General features: G+C 34.4%; 1 protein-coding gene and 1 long non-coding RNA gene across 4 annotated transcripts; both read right to left on the reverse strand.

Annotated features, from left to right (window-relative positions):
• Positions 1-4404: 4404 nt before the first annotated feature.
• Positions 4405-7403, reverse strand: LOC111993750 (uncharacterized). Of its 3 annotated transcripts, XR_010626551.1 has the most exons (4): positions 6148-7403; positions 6000-6058; positions 4941-5084; positions 4405-4656 (listed from the first exon to the last, which is right to left on the reverse strand). XR_010626551.1 is itself a non-coding variant. In XM_065767347.1 (3 exons), exons 1-2 carry the CDS (start codon positions 7305-7307, stop codon positions 6001-6003), a joined length of 1218 nt encoding a protein of 405 aa, XP_065623419.1. In that variant the 5' UTR covers positions 7308-7403; the 3' UTR covers positions 4815-5084; position 6000. The 3 variants fall into 3 exon arrangements, 2 of the variants coding, with proteins under 2 accessions (XP_065623419.1, XP_065623420.1); XM_065767347.1 differs by lacking the exon at positions 4405-4656 and having other exon boundaries at positions 4815-5084; XM_065767348.1 differs by lacking the exons at positions 4405-4656; positions 4941-5084 and having other exon boundaries at positions 5694-6058.
• A 4330-nt stretch (positions 7404-11733) lies between these two features.
• LOC136064903 (uncharacterized) lies at positions 11734-13775 on the reverse strand. The gene is made up of 3 exons (XR_010626552.1): positions 13592-13775; positions 12463-12532; positions 11734-12230 (listed from the first exon to the last, which is right to left on the reverse strand). It is a non-coding gene; the product is annotated as an uncharacterized LOC136064903 (long non-coding RNA).
• Positions 13776-17762: the final 3987 nt, after the last annotated feature.

A 17762-nucleotide genomic window follows, 5' to 3' on the forward strand; every position in this document is an offset into this window, starting at 1 on the left:
TGTAATTTTAGAGGTTTTGGGGTATTTTTGGTCATTTTAGAGGTTTGGGGTTATTTTGGTCATTTTAGAGGTTTTGGGCGTATTTGGTCATTTCACAGGTTTAGGGTGTATTTTGGTCATTTTATAGGTTTAAGGGTATTTTAGACATTTTTAGGTTTATCTTGTATTTTTACCATCATATAGATTTTCGGGGCATTTTTGTCATTTTATAGATTTTGGGGGTATTTTGGTCATTTTATAGGTTTTGGGGGTATTTTGGTCATTTTCGGGTTTACAGGATTTTTTGGTCAATTTTTAGGTTTTGGAGGTATTTTGGTAATTTTTAAGTTTTAGGGTTGTTTCAATAAGTTTTTAGGTTTTGGGGATATTTCAATCATTTTTTAGGTTTAGGGGTTATTTCAGTCATTTTTTAGGTTTTGGGGAGTGTTTTGGTAATTTTTAAGTTTTAGAGGTATTTCAGTTAGTTTTTAGGTTTTGGAGGTATTTTTGTCATTTTTTAGGTTTAGGAGGGTATTTTGGTAATTTTATGTTTCGGGGGGTATTTCAGTCAAATTTTAGGTTTTGGGGGTATTTCGGTCATTTTCTAGGGTTAGGGGGTATTTTGATAATTTTTTGGTTTTAGGGGTATTTTGGACATTTTTTAGGTTTCATGGGTATTTGGTCATTTTTTAGGTTTTGAGGGTATTTTAGTCATTTTTTAGGTTTAGGAGGTATTTAGGTAATTTAAAGTGATTTTTGAGCATATTTTGTGATTTTGGGGGTATTTTGCTCATTTTAGAGATTTTGAGATATTTTTGTCATTTTAGTGGTTTTTGAGCATAATTGGTGATTTTAGAGATATTAGGGGTATTTTGGCCATTTTAGATGTTTCATGGGCATTTTGCTCATTTTAGAGATTTTGAGGATATTTTGGTCTTTTTAGTGGTTTTTGAGCATATTTGGTGATTTTATAAAAATTGGGTTTGGGTGGGGTATGAATATCCATGGGTAAATAAACTGGGTAACAATTAGGTATGGATACTAATAAGGTAAGGTAATTGGGTATCTATGGATAAATTAATTGGGTTGAGTATGAGTTTACCCTACCCATACCCTACTCATGGCCATCCTTATCAGGACCTCTAGTAAGATGCCTCCATTTTTTTTAAATGATTTCTCTCTTTCCTCCATTCTCAAACATGGAAGGCCACCTTAAACTCTTTCTTGTTAGAGCCGGAATACAACATTGATAAAACACAAAAGCAATTTCATTTAGAACTGAATAATGAGAAGAAAGTGATCAAATGGGACGCCCTGCCCGGATCTGTCAAGCAACAGTCTGATTCTCTTAAAAGCAAAATTATTCACTTCCACAACCATTCTATGTATATAGATGTTATTGAATCTGTCTAGCTGGGTTAGTTTTGGCATAGTAGAATTCCTAATTACTTAAATTTCTTCTTTCCACACTACATCAGCTGCATAAAACTCTAGGTTCTTTTTTCTTTTCTTTTTTCTTACTCTTGGGTGTTAATATGCATAGTGTATTCTTAATCTCATTTGTTAGCTATTTGTTGCACAAACAAAGGCCATAAAATTGGAAATATTATTTTTCTTCTACATTATAAACTAGCAGAAGACAGGACAGGATTTTGATCTCCAAATTTAGAAAACCATTCAAGCTCCACCTTATCTAGGGTACAAGGTTTAAATTTTGTTCCTGGGGACAAATCCTCCCTCTCATTTGAAAAAAGGGGGAGGCAACCACCAAAGCAATTGAATGATCATATGTTAGTGTGCTTGGTCAGACTTTGATGAACTATCTTCCTTACTCTTGGTATGAACTTTTTAAAGATATGAAGTACAAGAGATTTAAGAGAAATCCAAAACAACCAGGAAGAAGAAAAACCAAGAACTTCAGACAGCCAATATTCCTGGATGTGCAAAAAATCATATTTGTGTAGCAGTGCAGGAAATTAGTTAAAGATAGCAAACAGGATTTGAAATGCATTAATTGTGTGCTGAACCCATGTTCTGCAGAGGAGAATTTCGAAGGTAGGATTGCAGTGCTCATATTTAATTCCTCTAAATATCTAACCTTATTTCTGTATCAAGAACCTCAAAGCTCTCGAGTCCTAGGAGATTAGTGATGGCCACAGTATAGTTTGTATGGCAAATAAGGGAATACATTTTAGTTCGGTTTAGCAAAGATGGGAACTCCAAAGCTCCAATAGGTATTAGAGCAGAGGTTTTAATCCTCTCATAGGAATAGAATTAACAAGAAGCAAAAGAAAACAATTAAAAGATTTAAAAAAAATAAAAAAAATAAAAAAAAATAAAAAGAACTTCATCAATCAAGTGTACGCTGAATGAACAAACTCTAAACATATTATGATTTTAAGAGCGTATAAAATTTCATTGCCTCAAAAACCATCATATGGACCTCTTTTGAGGGCTCAAACTTCGACAACCTGTTGTTGATGAAGAAATTTTCTCTGCCTCTCTCAAGAAACCCTGATTGATTTGGCTTACAGGCAAGGAGAACCTACTGCTACCTGGGTTTCAATATTCATTTCTACATCTCGAAGACTGAATTGGACTCTTTGTATCTCTAAACGACCAAGGTTTATGTATTACTATTATGGGACTAGCAATGGGACAAGGAAGGGCCATTTGAGAGCTCATTTGCACATCTCATTAGCATTTAACTGTACGAAAATCAAGTTTACCTACATATCTATACTACAATAAATTTATTTATGCTATAATTTGGTATGATTTGAATTTTAGGCTGTGTTTGGTTCGATGTAAATCGAATTCCAAGTGTGAAATAAATGTAGGGGAAAATGAATTTCCATAAAGAAAATGAAATCTGGGTGTTTGGTTCTGCAGTAGAAAATAGTCCGAAAAACGATTTTCGGTATTTGGTAACATTCTGAAAATGCTATTTTCCTACAAATGCTTCACATTTTCTCCGCTTCCAAACAAATTTTATACCAAAAAATTTTAAAATATACCCTTAACACAACCAAACAAATTTTATTCACAATAAATACATAATATACTCGGTGAGATGAGGAAGAAAGAGTGAGAGATAGATCGGGAAAGAGAGAGATTGGTATCAACAGAGGACTGCGGCGGCTAGATCGGGAAAGAGAGAGATCGGTACCAACGGAGGATGGCGGCAGCTAGATCGGGTGGGTGTGGGTTCACTGAAATGGGAATTGGGTTATGTGGGTAGACAGGTAGCTTGGATGTGGATCGAAGCTCATGGAGGAGAGTAGCTTGGATGATGGCGAGGGTGGTGATGGCGGCGGTGGACCAGAGACATGCAACGGTGGAGCATGGCAATGAGGTTAAGTGGGTGCGATCTCGCCAGTGCTAGGGTGTGACTCACCAGTGCTGGGGTGCAATCTCGGTGGTGCGATCTCTGTGGCGCTGGGGTGCGACTCGCCAGTGTTGGGGTGCGAAGGGTAGCTTGCTGTTTCTCTCTCTTTTATTTTCCTGGGGTGGAAATCCTTTGAAGGTAAAATACAACCTGAATTGGTTTTACGGGCCAAGAGGGATATTTTACGGTCAACGCAGAAATTGATTTCCGTTTGACCCAATTTTCTGTGCTTACCAAACACATAGAGGGGTGTAAAGTGATTTCCTGAAACCCTTTTTAGTGAAAACAAACACACCCTTATTCTCTTTTGATGGACATAATAGCTACAGACGCCACACCAGAACTCCAAAATGTAATGAAATTATGAATAACATAAAATTTGAATATCATGGGACATCATAGCCCTTGTGTTAACTAAACAACAACAAATACCAAATATTATAATCCTAATAATTCAACAATTACTTTCTATTCATCCCAATTTTTTTAAACTACATAATCAGTACCTAGCATTCAATCACCATCACAAGCTTATAATAATCACAAACAAATTGTTGTATGATTGAAGACAAATTCCAGATAATTCTTGTTCTTCAAAAAATATTCTATTTTGCCTACAGTGCCCCAATTACTTCTCGTCTGTTGTTATAAGGTTTACCAATTCAAGTCCCTCGATCAAAGGCAGTAGGTGAATCAAAGAAGTCTCTCTTGTTCTTGTTCAAGATGCATCACAATGATATAAGCTGGTCAGGAGGAATGAGATGAAGAAAATGTACAGATCAATGCAAAATTAAACCCAAGCACTTTGAATTGCAACAGATGCCATAAGGAATGAACTCAAAGTTCCCACGCAGAAAAACAAATAAGTCTCCTTGTTCTTCTGAAAGATCGATGCATAATCTCAATCATATGGGTTGGTCTTGAGGAATGAAATAAAAGAAGAAAAAGTAACGCTTCAAGTAGAATAATCACATATAGCATCTCTTTTATTTTTAGTATCATTCTGTACTATTCACACAATAGAAGAATAAATGAAATGAAGAGGGAAAAAACAATAAATATTTTAACAACAACCAAAAGAAACAATAGTAAAGAAGAGATACAAATGAGATGATAAAAATTGTACCAGGAATGTCTTTCCCACATATATCTACCTATTCTATGAACTGACCTACTATTTAGTACAACTTATCACCTTCACCACAAATTAGATATCCATTGGCAGTGATGGTCAAACTGAAGCATTGCTTATATGCGACGTGGTATTTGGATAAGGGAAGTCTTATAATCTGAAAAGAAGGCATGGAGAACTTACTGTTAGTTGGTTAATATCAGAATATTGAAGGAATTTTTGAATGACTAAAACCTCATTGGTTCCACCATTTCGTTAATGCAAATCCTAAATTCCTCATTAGAAGATTGAAATAAAAATCAGAAGGATCTGAAATTAATAGTCAATTAGAGAACTACTAATCAGTACAGTATCAATAACAAGTGTTTTTGATAAATAGTATCAATAACAAGTGTTACAACCAATCAAACTAACAAAGCAACTAATTACTGGCTTACTCACAAAATGATTGCTTCGCTATGCAATGAAGAATCATAAACTAAAATAGAGCCTGTAGTTGGGTCATCATGGACAAGTGAATTGGTTTCTGATTCCACTTGAGCATCTTACTGGAGTAATGGTCTCTTTGTCTGCTCCACGTCCCAGCTAAATCAACAAAAGCACAATATATAGGTGAGAAGAATATTTCATCACTACATTAACCATTAATAGAACTTAAAACAACAAAATTGGAAATATATATCTCAAAACAAGACCATGGAGCCATCATATTAAAGGAGAAGATGATTAACAATAACTATATAATTCTATTTCATTCAATTTTTCAATGGTGGTTATAAATTTGCAATTACAATAATAATTTTGTGGAAAAATAGTTCATGCGCTAGGGTGCGGTTAGCCAACTCCGTTGATACTACTGCATGGTCAGTTTTAATATAACAATACATAAATATACTTTATTTACCACAATTTACAACAAAAACATTTTATTGAAATTAAAGTTTCGAATAAGAAAGTGACATCAATCAACTGCTCATATCAAGTAAATAACCATATTAAATAAAGAGCAAAAATGATGAAGGTGCATCTATGCCAAAGGGAGACAATGCCAATTAGACCATTGTCCATATTATTCGACTCATTAGCTATTATAAGGCTAGTCTTTTATCTGTCTATGTTATGTTTCAATTATTGTAATACTTAAGTCTTTTATTCGTCATTGTTATTTGTACCAAATAATAAAACCCAACAAAGAAAAAAAAAAAATTTTCCACTTTCCCTTGCATCTACAAATAGGACATAAATCCTGTCAAGGATTAACAATGATGCTAAAGCAACTAAACCACAGTAAAGAAGGTCAATTAGACCATTTTGCTCGATCACGTTAGCTATTACAAGATCAATCTTTTATCGGTCTATGTAATGTTACCAATCCACATAAAAACACAAAACAACAAGAAGAAGCCTTAATTCCAAACCACAATAAAAATATAACAAGAAAAAAAACCAACAGCCTTGAAGATGGAATGGAGAAATATAGGCTTGAAGGAAGTGACCCACACTAATCTGCACATAACTTTGGTTTCTTCTGCAACATGCGATTAAAGGCACCACCATCCCTGCAATAATGTTAATTTTTTATCAGAAGTGTTACATTTAGACATTTAGAAGGCTCATGAGGATGTTGTAAAGAGCTAAGAAAACTTACAGCAACACAGCACCACTGAAACATATGCTGTGATCCAGACAATATTTCTGGGTTGAAACCACTGAAATATGCAGCATCCCGAAATCCTCCTCCGGATCTGATTCTAGAGAAAAATCAAATACAACCGAATGGAGATACCAATCATGCTTCATTTCATATGTCTGTTTCCGCGGATAGGATTGAAATAGAATGCAGAATCTAGTACCGCCTAAGTGGACAGGAGTTGGATTATTCATATAACTTATATCTTCTTTCAACCCCAACCCAATGATTTCCCAAGGTTTGATAGAGCCCTCGAACCACTGATTTTTATATAGACAGTAAGCATGGACAAATAAAAGCCTATCATCCTCATTGAGCGAAGCCCAGTAGAGGGTATCATTCACACCTACTACAGCTCTATTACCAAGACCACGCGTAATTGGAGACCCACAACGTAGATTGATGGTCGGAGGCTCAAGTTCTGTCCAACAACAAGTACGGACATTATATATGTAAACCACACAACCACTATAATCATAACAACGGTGGACCTTGGAGTCGCCCCTAAGGAATGCACTCACAATAATTTGTTTAGTGCGGTCTAAAGCAGCAGAAACCATGCCAAAGGAACGAATCCGTAATGGAGGATTGGGCAATGGTCTCCAGGCTCTGCGTTTCGGGTTAAGAACCTCCATCCAAATGTATTCCTCTCTCGCATCCTCATATAAACCACCTAAAACATACAACTTACCGCTCAGGACAATGGTGTCAGGATCAGCTCTACGAACATTCATTTGAGGACCAAGCTTCCAACAACAACCATCAAAAATCCACGTCTTTGTAGGAGGGTCGCTAAGACAATATATAGATGATTTTAGAACTGCAATGGAAAACAGTTTGGGAAGCTCCACTACGGAAAACGGACTCAGCTTTTTTTCTGCCTCTGCCTCTGCCTCTGCCTCATCATCCGACGCTGCATAGTAAGGGACTGGAATAGAATACCATTTATACTTTGCTCCATCCTTCATCAAAGTCGGTTCTCGTTCTAATACATTATAACCACTAAAAACTATGACGGATTTGCCGATATCAGACCTTGATCTTCTTCCCAGTTGGGATTTGGGAATCGGAGGGAGAGAGAGATCTTGATTTCGGAAATTGGGGTTAGGGTTAGCCATTTGGGATTTGGGAATCGGAGGGAGTGAGAGATTTATGGTAGGCTTGTTGTGAATTCTGACATGGCTTTACTTTGGATATTTGGCAAAGTCGGTGGCCTCTTAGTTTAGAACTCTAGTGGTGGAACTTACATGACTAGTGAAATACAATAGTTGCTGTATTCTTTGTGTGAGAGAGTCAATGGTATATTTTGGATTTGACTTTAGCTTGAGTACTTTTCTTAAAAGTGGGTTTATTTTTACATAGAAGACTTTAAAAATTCTATATTAAATAAGGTGGGATGATCTTTGATTCTCTAATTATATTTCCCCCATGAATGAGTATATTAAATTCGTTTCAAAACAAACATATTGTCTCTTTAGTACACATTATAGATGCCTATTTTCCTCCTTCTCAAAAAAAAAAAAAAAAAGATGCCTATTTTCCTTTCTTTTTATGTTAACTAGTCACAGGCTCATGCAATACATGAAAATACATTATTATCTTGTAATTATCATATAATATATATTTTGTTTTCTAAAATTTGTTGAAAATAATATTCTTCTCCCTAAAAATTAAACTATTTCTAAATTATTTCATCTTTCTATCTTTTTTTTTACAAGATAGAATTTCTACTCTAACCTAATCTAAGTGTATATGTGTGTGAAACTCCCTCCTAGAAACTTGATCTCTGTTCCTTACCCCCCACACCCCACAAGCATTTATACTTGTGGAGTGACCATCGCACTAAAGGTTGTGTTTCATCTTTCTATCTTACCAATATATCATTCTATTATTTTGGGCTGTGTTTAATTGATGTTATTCCTTTATGAGGTGGTCCATATTCTTCGAAATTGTGTCATAATACATAATGTTTTTCATTTTTTCTTGTGCAAGTTAAACTTTTTAAGTTTTGAATAAATCATTCAAATTCCTCATTTTCTTAAAGGAGATTATTATGATAATAAAAAATATAATAAAAAAAATTGCACTTAATATTACTCAAATAATTGATAGACACATTCAAATGCATGGCCAAGACTTATATATATATATATATATATATATATATATATAATTCTCACTTCCAAAATAACTAAGTATTAACTCAAACAAAAATCAAATCAAAACTATAAGAGGGAGAGAGACTACTTGTGATGGAAAACTAAAAAACACAACACTAAAACGTATTAACCCAAAATAGAGTTTTAAAAAATACAATAATTCAACAACCTAAAGTAGAGTTGCAAGAAAGAATAAAAAATCAAGAGAGAGAGAGAGAGAGAGAACAAATTTATAAACAATAAAACGAGAACAAAAAGATATAGTAATAAACATCAAATTATCCAAGTCATGCTATATAATAGAATAACATTATATTCTTATGTACCATCTTTATATAATGCAATAGGATAACATCTATAAAATCAAAGAAAATGAAAAAAAGATAACAACTTAAAAATACAAAACTAAATGACATCAACTTAAAATAGAGTTATTAAAAAACACAAAACTTCATCAACGTAAAGTAAAGATGCATGAAAAATAAAAAAATCCACCAAAAAATGAAAAAAATTGAAAGAAAGAGAGAGAAATAATCTTTTGTGTATGTGAAAACTATGCATAGAATGTGAGAGAGAATTGGAAATTCATGGTAAGAGAATGAGAATAAGAAGAGCTAAAAATAAAGGAAGATAAAGAGATAGATGATGAGTGATATTAAGGTAGTTAGTTGTAGGAAGATGAAATGGTAAAAGAAAGGGGAAAGGTTTGAGAAAGTGTAACAATAAGTTAAGAGAAAGGGAAAGGTTTTGCTACATACAGGGGTATGTAGCCGCAAAAAGAAAGAGATGTGTATTCAAAGGCCATGTGCAATGTACATAATCAGGTGGACTTTAGACACTTGTTTCTTTCTTTTTGCTGCTACATACCCGTGTATGCAACAATTGTTACATACAAATATGCAACAAAACCTTTCCCTAAGAGAAATTAATAAGAAAAGAGAGAGAGATGGAAGTAAGTGGATAATGTGGTAGCTAGTGCGTTTCAGCAGAAGTGTAACAATAATAAATGTCCAACTTCAACTTTTATATATAGGGTCATGCTAACGAATACCCTTAAGTTATTGGTTAATAATCTATTTTATGAAAGTTATGACATCACTTTTATGGAAAATGAAAATAACTTCTAAAACATTAATTGTTTTTTTTCCCTATAAAAACTTTCTTTAAATAGATTATTAACTAATGCCCTAAGAGCATTTATTAGCACTTCAGATTTCTCCTTAGTTTTTTTTTTTTGAAAGCCTCCTTAGTCCTTCTTGAAATGTGGTTTATAGATCATCTCAAGAATGGGTAGTGAAATGATCTCACCAAAGAAATACTCCCTCTGTCATAATTTATTTGTTCTGTTTCAAAAATTCAAAGTTTTAAAAAAGCATCATTTATTGTCTTATCTGCTGTATAAAAATGTATAAGTTTCCAAAATTATCCTCATTAATTTAAACTATAAAAAAAAAAAAAAAGAATAGTATTGACTTTTTAAATAGGGTAAAATGTAAGATAAAAATTTTATTTATTAATATTAAAAAGAGTACTTCATTTTGGGATATCCCAAAATGGAATATATTACTAACAAATTAGGGGTATTATTTAACAAGAATATATGAAATTTATATAAATAAATATCCATGATCCATATTATTCTCGTTATTCCATAAGAATATATTAATGTTACTGAGATTGAAACCTACTCACTTAGGGGCATTTTAGAATGGGGAAAACTTTTTTACATAAAGAGTGTTTCGAACTTTGTGTGCGATGAACTCATTCTTTCAATTCATAAAAAATAAGAAACACCATCCTTTCAAAATATTACCCTAAAACTGCACTTTTCAGTCAGTAAGAGCGAACTTTGAGAGCGCAAATACGTAACTCAAGCATCCCTCTTGCGCCTCCACTAAAGTCTGCACTCCAACAATTTCTTTGATTTGGTTAAAAAGAGAGAGAGAGAGAGAGAGAGAGAGAGAGAGAGAGAGAGAGAGAGGAAGCATGGAATAAGATATTCTAAGTGAAAATAGAAGAGAATATACCAATCATATGTTGAATTTGAAAAGTTAAGCAGTGAACATAAACGAGAACCAGAGTTCAGTCATCCATATTCATACGGAAAGCACTAGTATAAGACTAGGTCTAGGTGAAAACACAAATGTCTTAGCAAGCACTAGTAGTCTAGTACCCTTCTAATGTAGATAGTATCCATTACTAGAAACAAAAGAATGCTTTTGTGCTTATCCCTGCACTCCACCTGAATATAACTAGGTTTGCCTGTCTAGACGTATGCCACCCAAGTATGTGCATTGTTAAAAACTTTATGATATTAGCAGTATCTACAAAGGGCTGTTGAATAGCCTCAACAGAAGAACATGGAACCCTCAATATTTTTATGCAACCTAGGGAGCAATTCAGCTGTAGGGTGCTCTGGAAAGTCTTCAAACTTCATAATCTGCCCCATCTGTTGTGCAGCAAGGTGGGTATATCTTATTGGTGCCACTAGAGAAAGAAATGACGGTGATATGGAGAAATAACAGCAAAGCAGCCACCTAAGCAAATCCTTCATAAAAAATAATAATTTAAAAAGCATTAATTAATGAAATTACCAATTGAAATTTCCTTTGGTACCTAATGAGTAAAGCGAGCACAACAACTATTATTGATAAATTATTGAAATTGACTCATATAATAGGCAGTTGGAGCAAGGAATTTGAAAGCTTACACATATGATAGTGAGAGGATCAGATCTTGCAATTGATCAGGTTTGAAACCAATCTCATCACACAAGACATGATAGTGTGCAGGCCTAGAAGTTCCCTGTTATCAACCAAAAAATTGAGAGAATGGATTGATGCTTGAATGAGAATATTAGACTCAAAATTATTTTCCACTATCATGCCTACATGTCTCATCAAATATCAATTTCTTTAAAAGATCTCAATATTGGGACACCAAACATCTACCAGAGACAACAAACTAACAATGAAAGGTAGAGGTAAGACAATAAATTGTTTTATGGTCTGCTGTATTCTACACTTAATGATTCCTTCAAACTAGAAGAAAGTTTCTGACACATACTAATTGCTCTTATCAAAGCAAAAAAAAAAGACTTACAACCATCCCTGCATGAGCACACATGTAGAAATTATAATTCCTAGGGTGCACAATTTTTGTGTCCACAACAGTCCCTGGAGAGAAAGAAGAGAGACTGTCAAGGCAGCTAGAGGTGAGAAGATCATAAGTACATAAACATCAGCAAGTAACAGACCAGGTGGAACATTATCAAGGGAATCAGCTTGAAATAGTTTTGTATGATGATTCTTCTCAGCCACGATCACTGTGAACGTGGGATTGATATCCTCCCATTGATTCTGGTATGCCTGCAATTAAAGAAGATAACTATGCTAATGTTGAAGATCAAGAACAAAACTAACATACCATTATCAGCAGCAAACTAAGACAACCTAACATCCATACTCCCTTCATGAGCACATGCAGGAATTGAGGCAAAAGTCGTTAAAGTTCTTCAGAACTTAAAATATTTATTTATGATAAGCTTTAAAGATTAACTTATTTTAAGCTTTTGGAGATTCAAAATCCAGACAATCACTTGGTCTTTCTAAGGTAATTGTTATCCATCATAAGCCCTAAAATATTTTATGTTATAACATGATAACAATCCACGTGACAATATGTTGTGGACCTACCAGGGCCATGGAACTAATCATCTTAATATTAGAATCCACAAGGAGCATATCTATTTGCAACAGGAAATATTAAATACGAAAATTCATGTAAAAGAAAAGAAAAGGTCAAAGTTGTAAAAGAACCCTTCTGATTTGATCCAGCTCGATGTCCAAAACCTGGTTAAACTGTTATTCACTCACTCCGTCCCTAAAAGGGGGAAAAAAAAGTCCTCAGCATCAAGAAATATAAAGGGAGACGTAAATCACCACACCAAAAGCAATTTCAAACTAGTCATGCATTGGGTGCAAAGACTACAAAGCCAAAAACAAACATAAATCACAGTTGCTCCTATATTTCCTTTTGTAACTAAAATGAATGAGGTTTAATCACAGCAGTGTTCCTACAGACTAACAAACCAAAATCATTAGTGATCTAATACCTGAACACAATAATCTGTGTTGGTTTACGATTGCTTATTTGATAGAAGTCCAGACTCCAAAAGCAGTTCCCTGTAAGGCAAAGAAAATTTCTGTTTTAAGTGGTACTGGAATTAACATATCCAAATATAAGAAGATAATTATGTTTATAGCATTACAATGGAATTAACATATCCAAATATATGAAGATCAGATGTCTTTTTTACCATCTTTTACTGAATACATATGAGATTTAGAGATAAGGACTTCAAGATTTTCAAAAGAGCGAAATAATAATGTAGAAGGGTCAAAGCAAATCAATTGCAATGTATTGAATCAGGCATCTAATATTTGGGGGACAGCAAGTAATCTAAAAGTAAAATAGAAATATGAGATCATTTGGCCATTCAAAAAGTAACCTATAATACAGTATTATAAACTCTAAAGTACGGTGGCAACACTAATTTACAAAATGTGCATCAAGGTTTATTTATCTACGAATTAAAAAGAATATAAAACAAAACTATTAGTATTGAAGGAAATTTTGATAGAGTAATAAGCATAAAAATACATATTTTTATCTTGATGTTATTGATAATTCTGGAAGATCAGTGGGTTGGAAATCTTCAGACTTCGTCAATTTTGAGAACTGGGTCCTGTAAAACCAAAACCAATCAGAGTGAAGACCGGTGGAGGCCGGCCTATAACCCTCCGATGATGAAGTTAGAAGGCTGGAATGGAGAGGAAAAATATCTAAGTAAAATCGGAGGTAACTTCCATAACTTCCTTAGACGTCGTTTCATCTGAACCGATGCCCCTTTACGAGCAATGGAGGTTTCGATCCTTTTTGGTTAAGGATGCTTGGCTCGTCTATCCCTAATTAAGGGTGGACGAGCCACGGCATGGCCATGCTTTCCTCGTTCGTCCTTTGTGGCGAACGAGACCATCCTCGTCCGGCCCAAAGGAACCACGGACGAGACATTGCTCGTCCGTTCCCAAAGAAGGGACGACACAACTTGGCTATGCTCATTTTTCTTATCTTTCTTCTCTTTCTGTAGACGAGCCATATGGACAATTTAAGGTGGTATAATTTTGTAGCATCATCAGTTATTTTTAATAAAACATTTTGGACATAAATCAAACCAATAATACCTGATGATACCATTATCATTGCCATCTTCCAAAGGCTTGTATAAAGCTTCAATCATCTCTAATCTACATGGCTGTGCTCTTACATATGCTCTATATCTTGAAATCGGTGGCCAATATCAAGAGCCCACAACCTTACAGTTTCACTCTTTAATTGATGCAGAATATTGATCAACCATATAAGCTAATTGAAGAAAATTCAGAATTTAGTAGCGGCAGACCTGTTAAGAGAGTTGAAGAAATGTTTAATCATATTCGAGAAGCTAGTCAAGTTCAAATCACCCTTTGTGTCTTGCCAAAGAGGAAAAATTCTGATATCGCCTTTATTTCCTGTTGAGGATTTTCGTTTCTTCAATCTTACAACCAGTCTATGTTGTTTTAGATTGTCAAGGGCTAAACAACATAAACCAATTGTAAGATTAAAGAAAGGCAGAGAACAAAGTCATACCATAAATATTATAGTTTTTCCTCTACACAAAGTATGATTTGAACTTGGCTAATATTAGCTTCTCGAATCTGTTTAAACATTTCTTCAAATCTCTTAACAGGTCTGGCGCTTCTAAATTTTGAATTTTCCACAATTAGCCTATTAGGTTAATCAATATTCTGCATTGATTAAAGAGATTGAGAAGCCACCTCGTGGGGGTGATGGCCGTTTGTCTCGGCAGAGCAAGGAAGTTCTGCCATCTTTAGATTCAGAGATAAGAGAGAGAGAGAGCTCGGGTTTAGAGTGAGAGATAGATGCCTCGGTGAGATTTATTGTGGAGACTTAGGGTTGGACCACCGTCTGTGGTGGCTTTGTTGTTCAGAGAGGGAGCTTGAGAGTTTGGCCATGGAGGTCCGTTTGAGAGAGCAGAGGGTAGAGGCCGAAAGAAGGTTCTAGAGGAGCTGATAGAAACGGCTAGAGTTTGGGAAGGAAATAAAAGGTTTGGGGTTGGGCTCGGCCTGACCCCTTCGATTGGACACTACCAGGTCCGAATCTTGGACTGTTTTGATATGGGCCTCAGGCCCAATCCATGAGTGGCCTTAGGACCATCTCACAAAGCAATCCGGCAACCCCTGGGCTCAATACGAGTTGGGTTTGGTTTGTTACACAACACTTAAGCTCAACTTTTGCACCTTGGATTCAAGCCCATATCATATTTTGAGACCCCTTCAGCCCATCTTTTCAATAAAAGAGCCCATGCATGTTTTCTTTTATTTAATGAAATGCCATCTTATTTTTCTGGGTACATGCACTCATATATTTTATTTTAATCCTTTTTCTCAGATTCATATCTTAATACCTATTTTCCCAGTTTTTCATTTAAATCCCAAAATTTCCCAAAATCATGTTTTATTCCAAAATTTTCAAAAATCATGTGTTTGACCCAATTTTCCTTAAAATTGCAAATCTCCAATCATCTGAATGCTTTCTTCCACAAAATCATCACCGACCTGAAGCATAGATTCACCAATTCACAAATAACTCAAAAATTCAAAAATGCCCCAAAGCCAAGAGTACAACATGATCACACAAGGGTTTCCAACAAAATATTGCAGCAAAATTTCCACACTCATTAAAACAAAACCCCAGATTCCAAGATAAAGAAGCCTCTTTGTTACCTTCCATTCAGATTGGGGGAGAAAAGCCCCTTGGTCGCCACAATTCAAGATTGAGATAGAAAAGCCTCTCAATCGCCCCAGGTTCCAAGATAGAGAAGCCTCTTGGTTACCTTCCATTCAGATCGAGGTAGAGAAGCCCCTTGGTCGCCACAATTCAAGATTGAGATAGAGGAGTCTCTCAATCGCCCCAAGTTCATAGATAGAGAAGCCTCTTTGTTACCTTCCATTTAGATCGAGGTAGAGAAGCGCCTAGGTCGCCCCCACATGCGGATTGAGATAGAGAAGCCTCTCAATCCACCCCAAATTCAGACTAAGACAAAGAAGCCTCTCAATCACCTCAAATCCCAAGATTTAATTCAAGTTTATTAGTTATCAAGTAGATTAGGTATTTGCAGGTTTCATTGTTCAAAATAACAAAACACTAGTTCTATGTTCCCAAGTTTTAGGTTCTAGAGCTAGGTAATCTTTGAAAAGTCAACCTCGATTAAATCATGGCCACTAAAATCAGTGTCTTTATTTTACATTGACTTTCGCTTTACAAGCTCTATCAATGAGGTGCATTTTGTAGACACTCGATTTTGCACCTATAATTTTGCACCCATAATTTAATCTTGGAAGATGGCTAGAATGACCATTCCAATGCCTGAAATTTAGAGTGGCATTACATGCATTGATTCATTCATTGCATATCATAAAAATGATCTTGGGATTCTAACAGTCACGACGATATGCCCGATTTCCAAATTGGACCGTCAAATTAAAAGATACACAAGATCAAGTTTTCACAATCTACTTTTATTTAGGTGCAACTGATCACACATGATTAATTTAAATTAATTCTAATTGGTTAAACAATTAAAATTAATTAAATAATTTTATGATTGTTTGTTTGTTAACGTCAAAAATAGGCCTGCTTGCATGGGAATAAAGTGGATAATCAAGTATTTTTGGAATATTTATCTACAAGATAATTATCACTTTAAAGACTTGAATATCAAGAAAAATGGATTAATTTTTAGAATACGGATTAAAAATGTGTCTGGGTGCAATTTTCAACTTAAAAATCCTCAAAAAATGAGTCCAAATTGGACCAAAACTCAAGTGCGAGTTCATCACCCAAGAGGGCCTGTCGGCACTCTTAGAGACCCCCTGATTGAGATAAAGCCTATCTTTTTCAACTTTTTAGAGATAACGATGCATTCCAATTCGTATTTGATCTCATTCAGCTTATTTTTTAAGCATCCCAACCTCTATAAATAAAGGAGGAAGATCACAAATAAGGGCTCTTCTTTTCTGACTTCTCTGCTCCCCTTACGTTAAAGACGTTCTGGAGGCTTTTGCTTTAGGAACTTCTTTTTTGTAAATAAAGTATTTTAGACCTCAAAGAAGTGAATAAACTTCTTTGATTTCTAAAATATTCTTTCATTTGAAGAGCACGCTCATGCAAGAGGTATTTAGTTATGTCTTCTTCTTTTTTTTCTCTTCTTTTCCAATAATTAGTATGTTGTTGTTCATTGCATGAATGTGGTTAATATGTTTTATTGTGCCTTGTTCTTAATACATAATTGCCACGCTTAGATACTTTGTTGGAATTTTCTTTGACATGTTCTTTAGTTGATTGTTTGTTTTAATTCTTTTTCTTTGATTTCAAAATCTGCTAATGATCATCAAAACCTTTTTCCTTTCAAAACAGATTTGTATTTTGATTAAATACAAATCTGAATTTTCTCTAGTCTCAAAATGGATTTGTATTTTCATTAAATACAGATCCGATTTTTCTAAAAAGTTTTCTTTTTTTATAAAAATTGCAAATTTTGAAATTTCAAATAAGGAATTAAGAGTTAGGTTAAAGTTTTTTTTTTTTTTTTAATATGTGATGCATGAATTTTTTTTTTTTTTTACAAATCAAATCTTTTTTTTTCTATTTAAAAAAAAATAAAAACAAATCTAGTTTTTCTTTAAAAAAAAAAAAGAAAAAAAGAAAAAAAAGGACATCATTCATAAGGCAAATTTGTTTAAATTAATTTTTGTCAAGTGTTGTCATATGTGTTACAACATATCATTCAATATCATACAAAAAGGGTATAGTGGTCATTAGATTCTAGAAGACCAGACTCTGTCTGGGTGGAATGAGTGCTTAACGCATTCCTATTCCGTTAATTGTGGTAGATTGTAACTAGGACATCATTCATAGTGATTTGTCTTTTAATTTTGGTAGATTGTAATTAGGACCAAAGCTTTATATTCTTTTGCATAGATTATAACTAGAACCAAAGCTTTGTAAGGTTAATTTACCAAAATTGTACTTTTTTATTCAATCAATGACATTTTAAGTATTTTGAACATGTAATTGTACCTTTTTTTTTTGTCTAAAAAATAAGTGGTGACTTTACACCACTACCCAAAAGAGAGGTGCCCTTAAAAGCACCCAATCTCTTTTTGAGAGCCCATCTTTCAAAAGAAGTTACGGTCTCTCACAACAAGTATAGGGGTGGTGGTTCGGGATCATAGAGGAGATGTAATAGCTGCATTGAGTTAGAAAATTTCTCTTCCTCAAACGGTAGCATTG

This window comes from Quercus suber, unplaced genomic scaffold (assembly GCF_002906115.3).
Source record: "Quercus suber isolate HL8 unplaced genomic scaffold, Cork oak 2.0 scaffold_796, whole genome shotgun sequence".
Lineage (NCBI taxonomy): Eukaryota > Viridiplantae > Streptophyta > Magnoliopsida > Fagales > Fagaceae > Quercus > Quercus suber.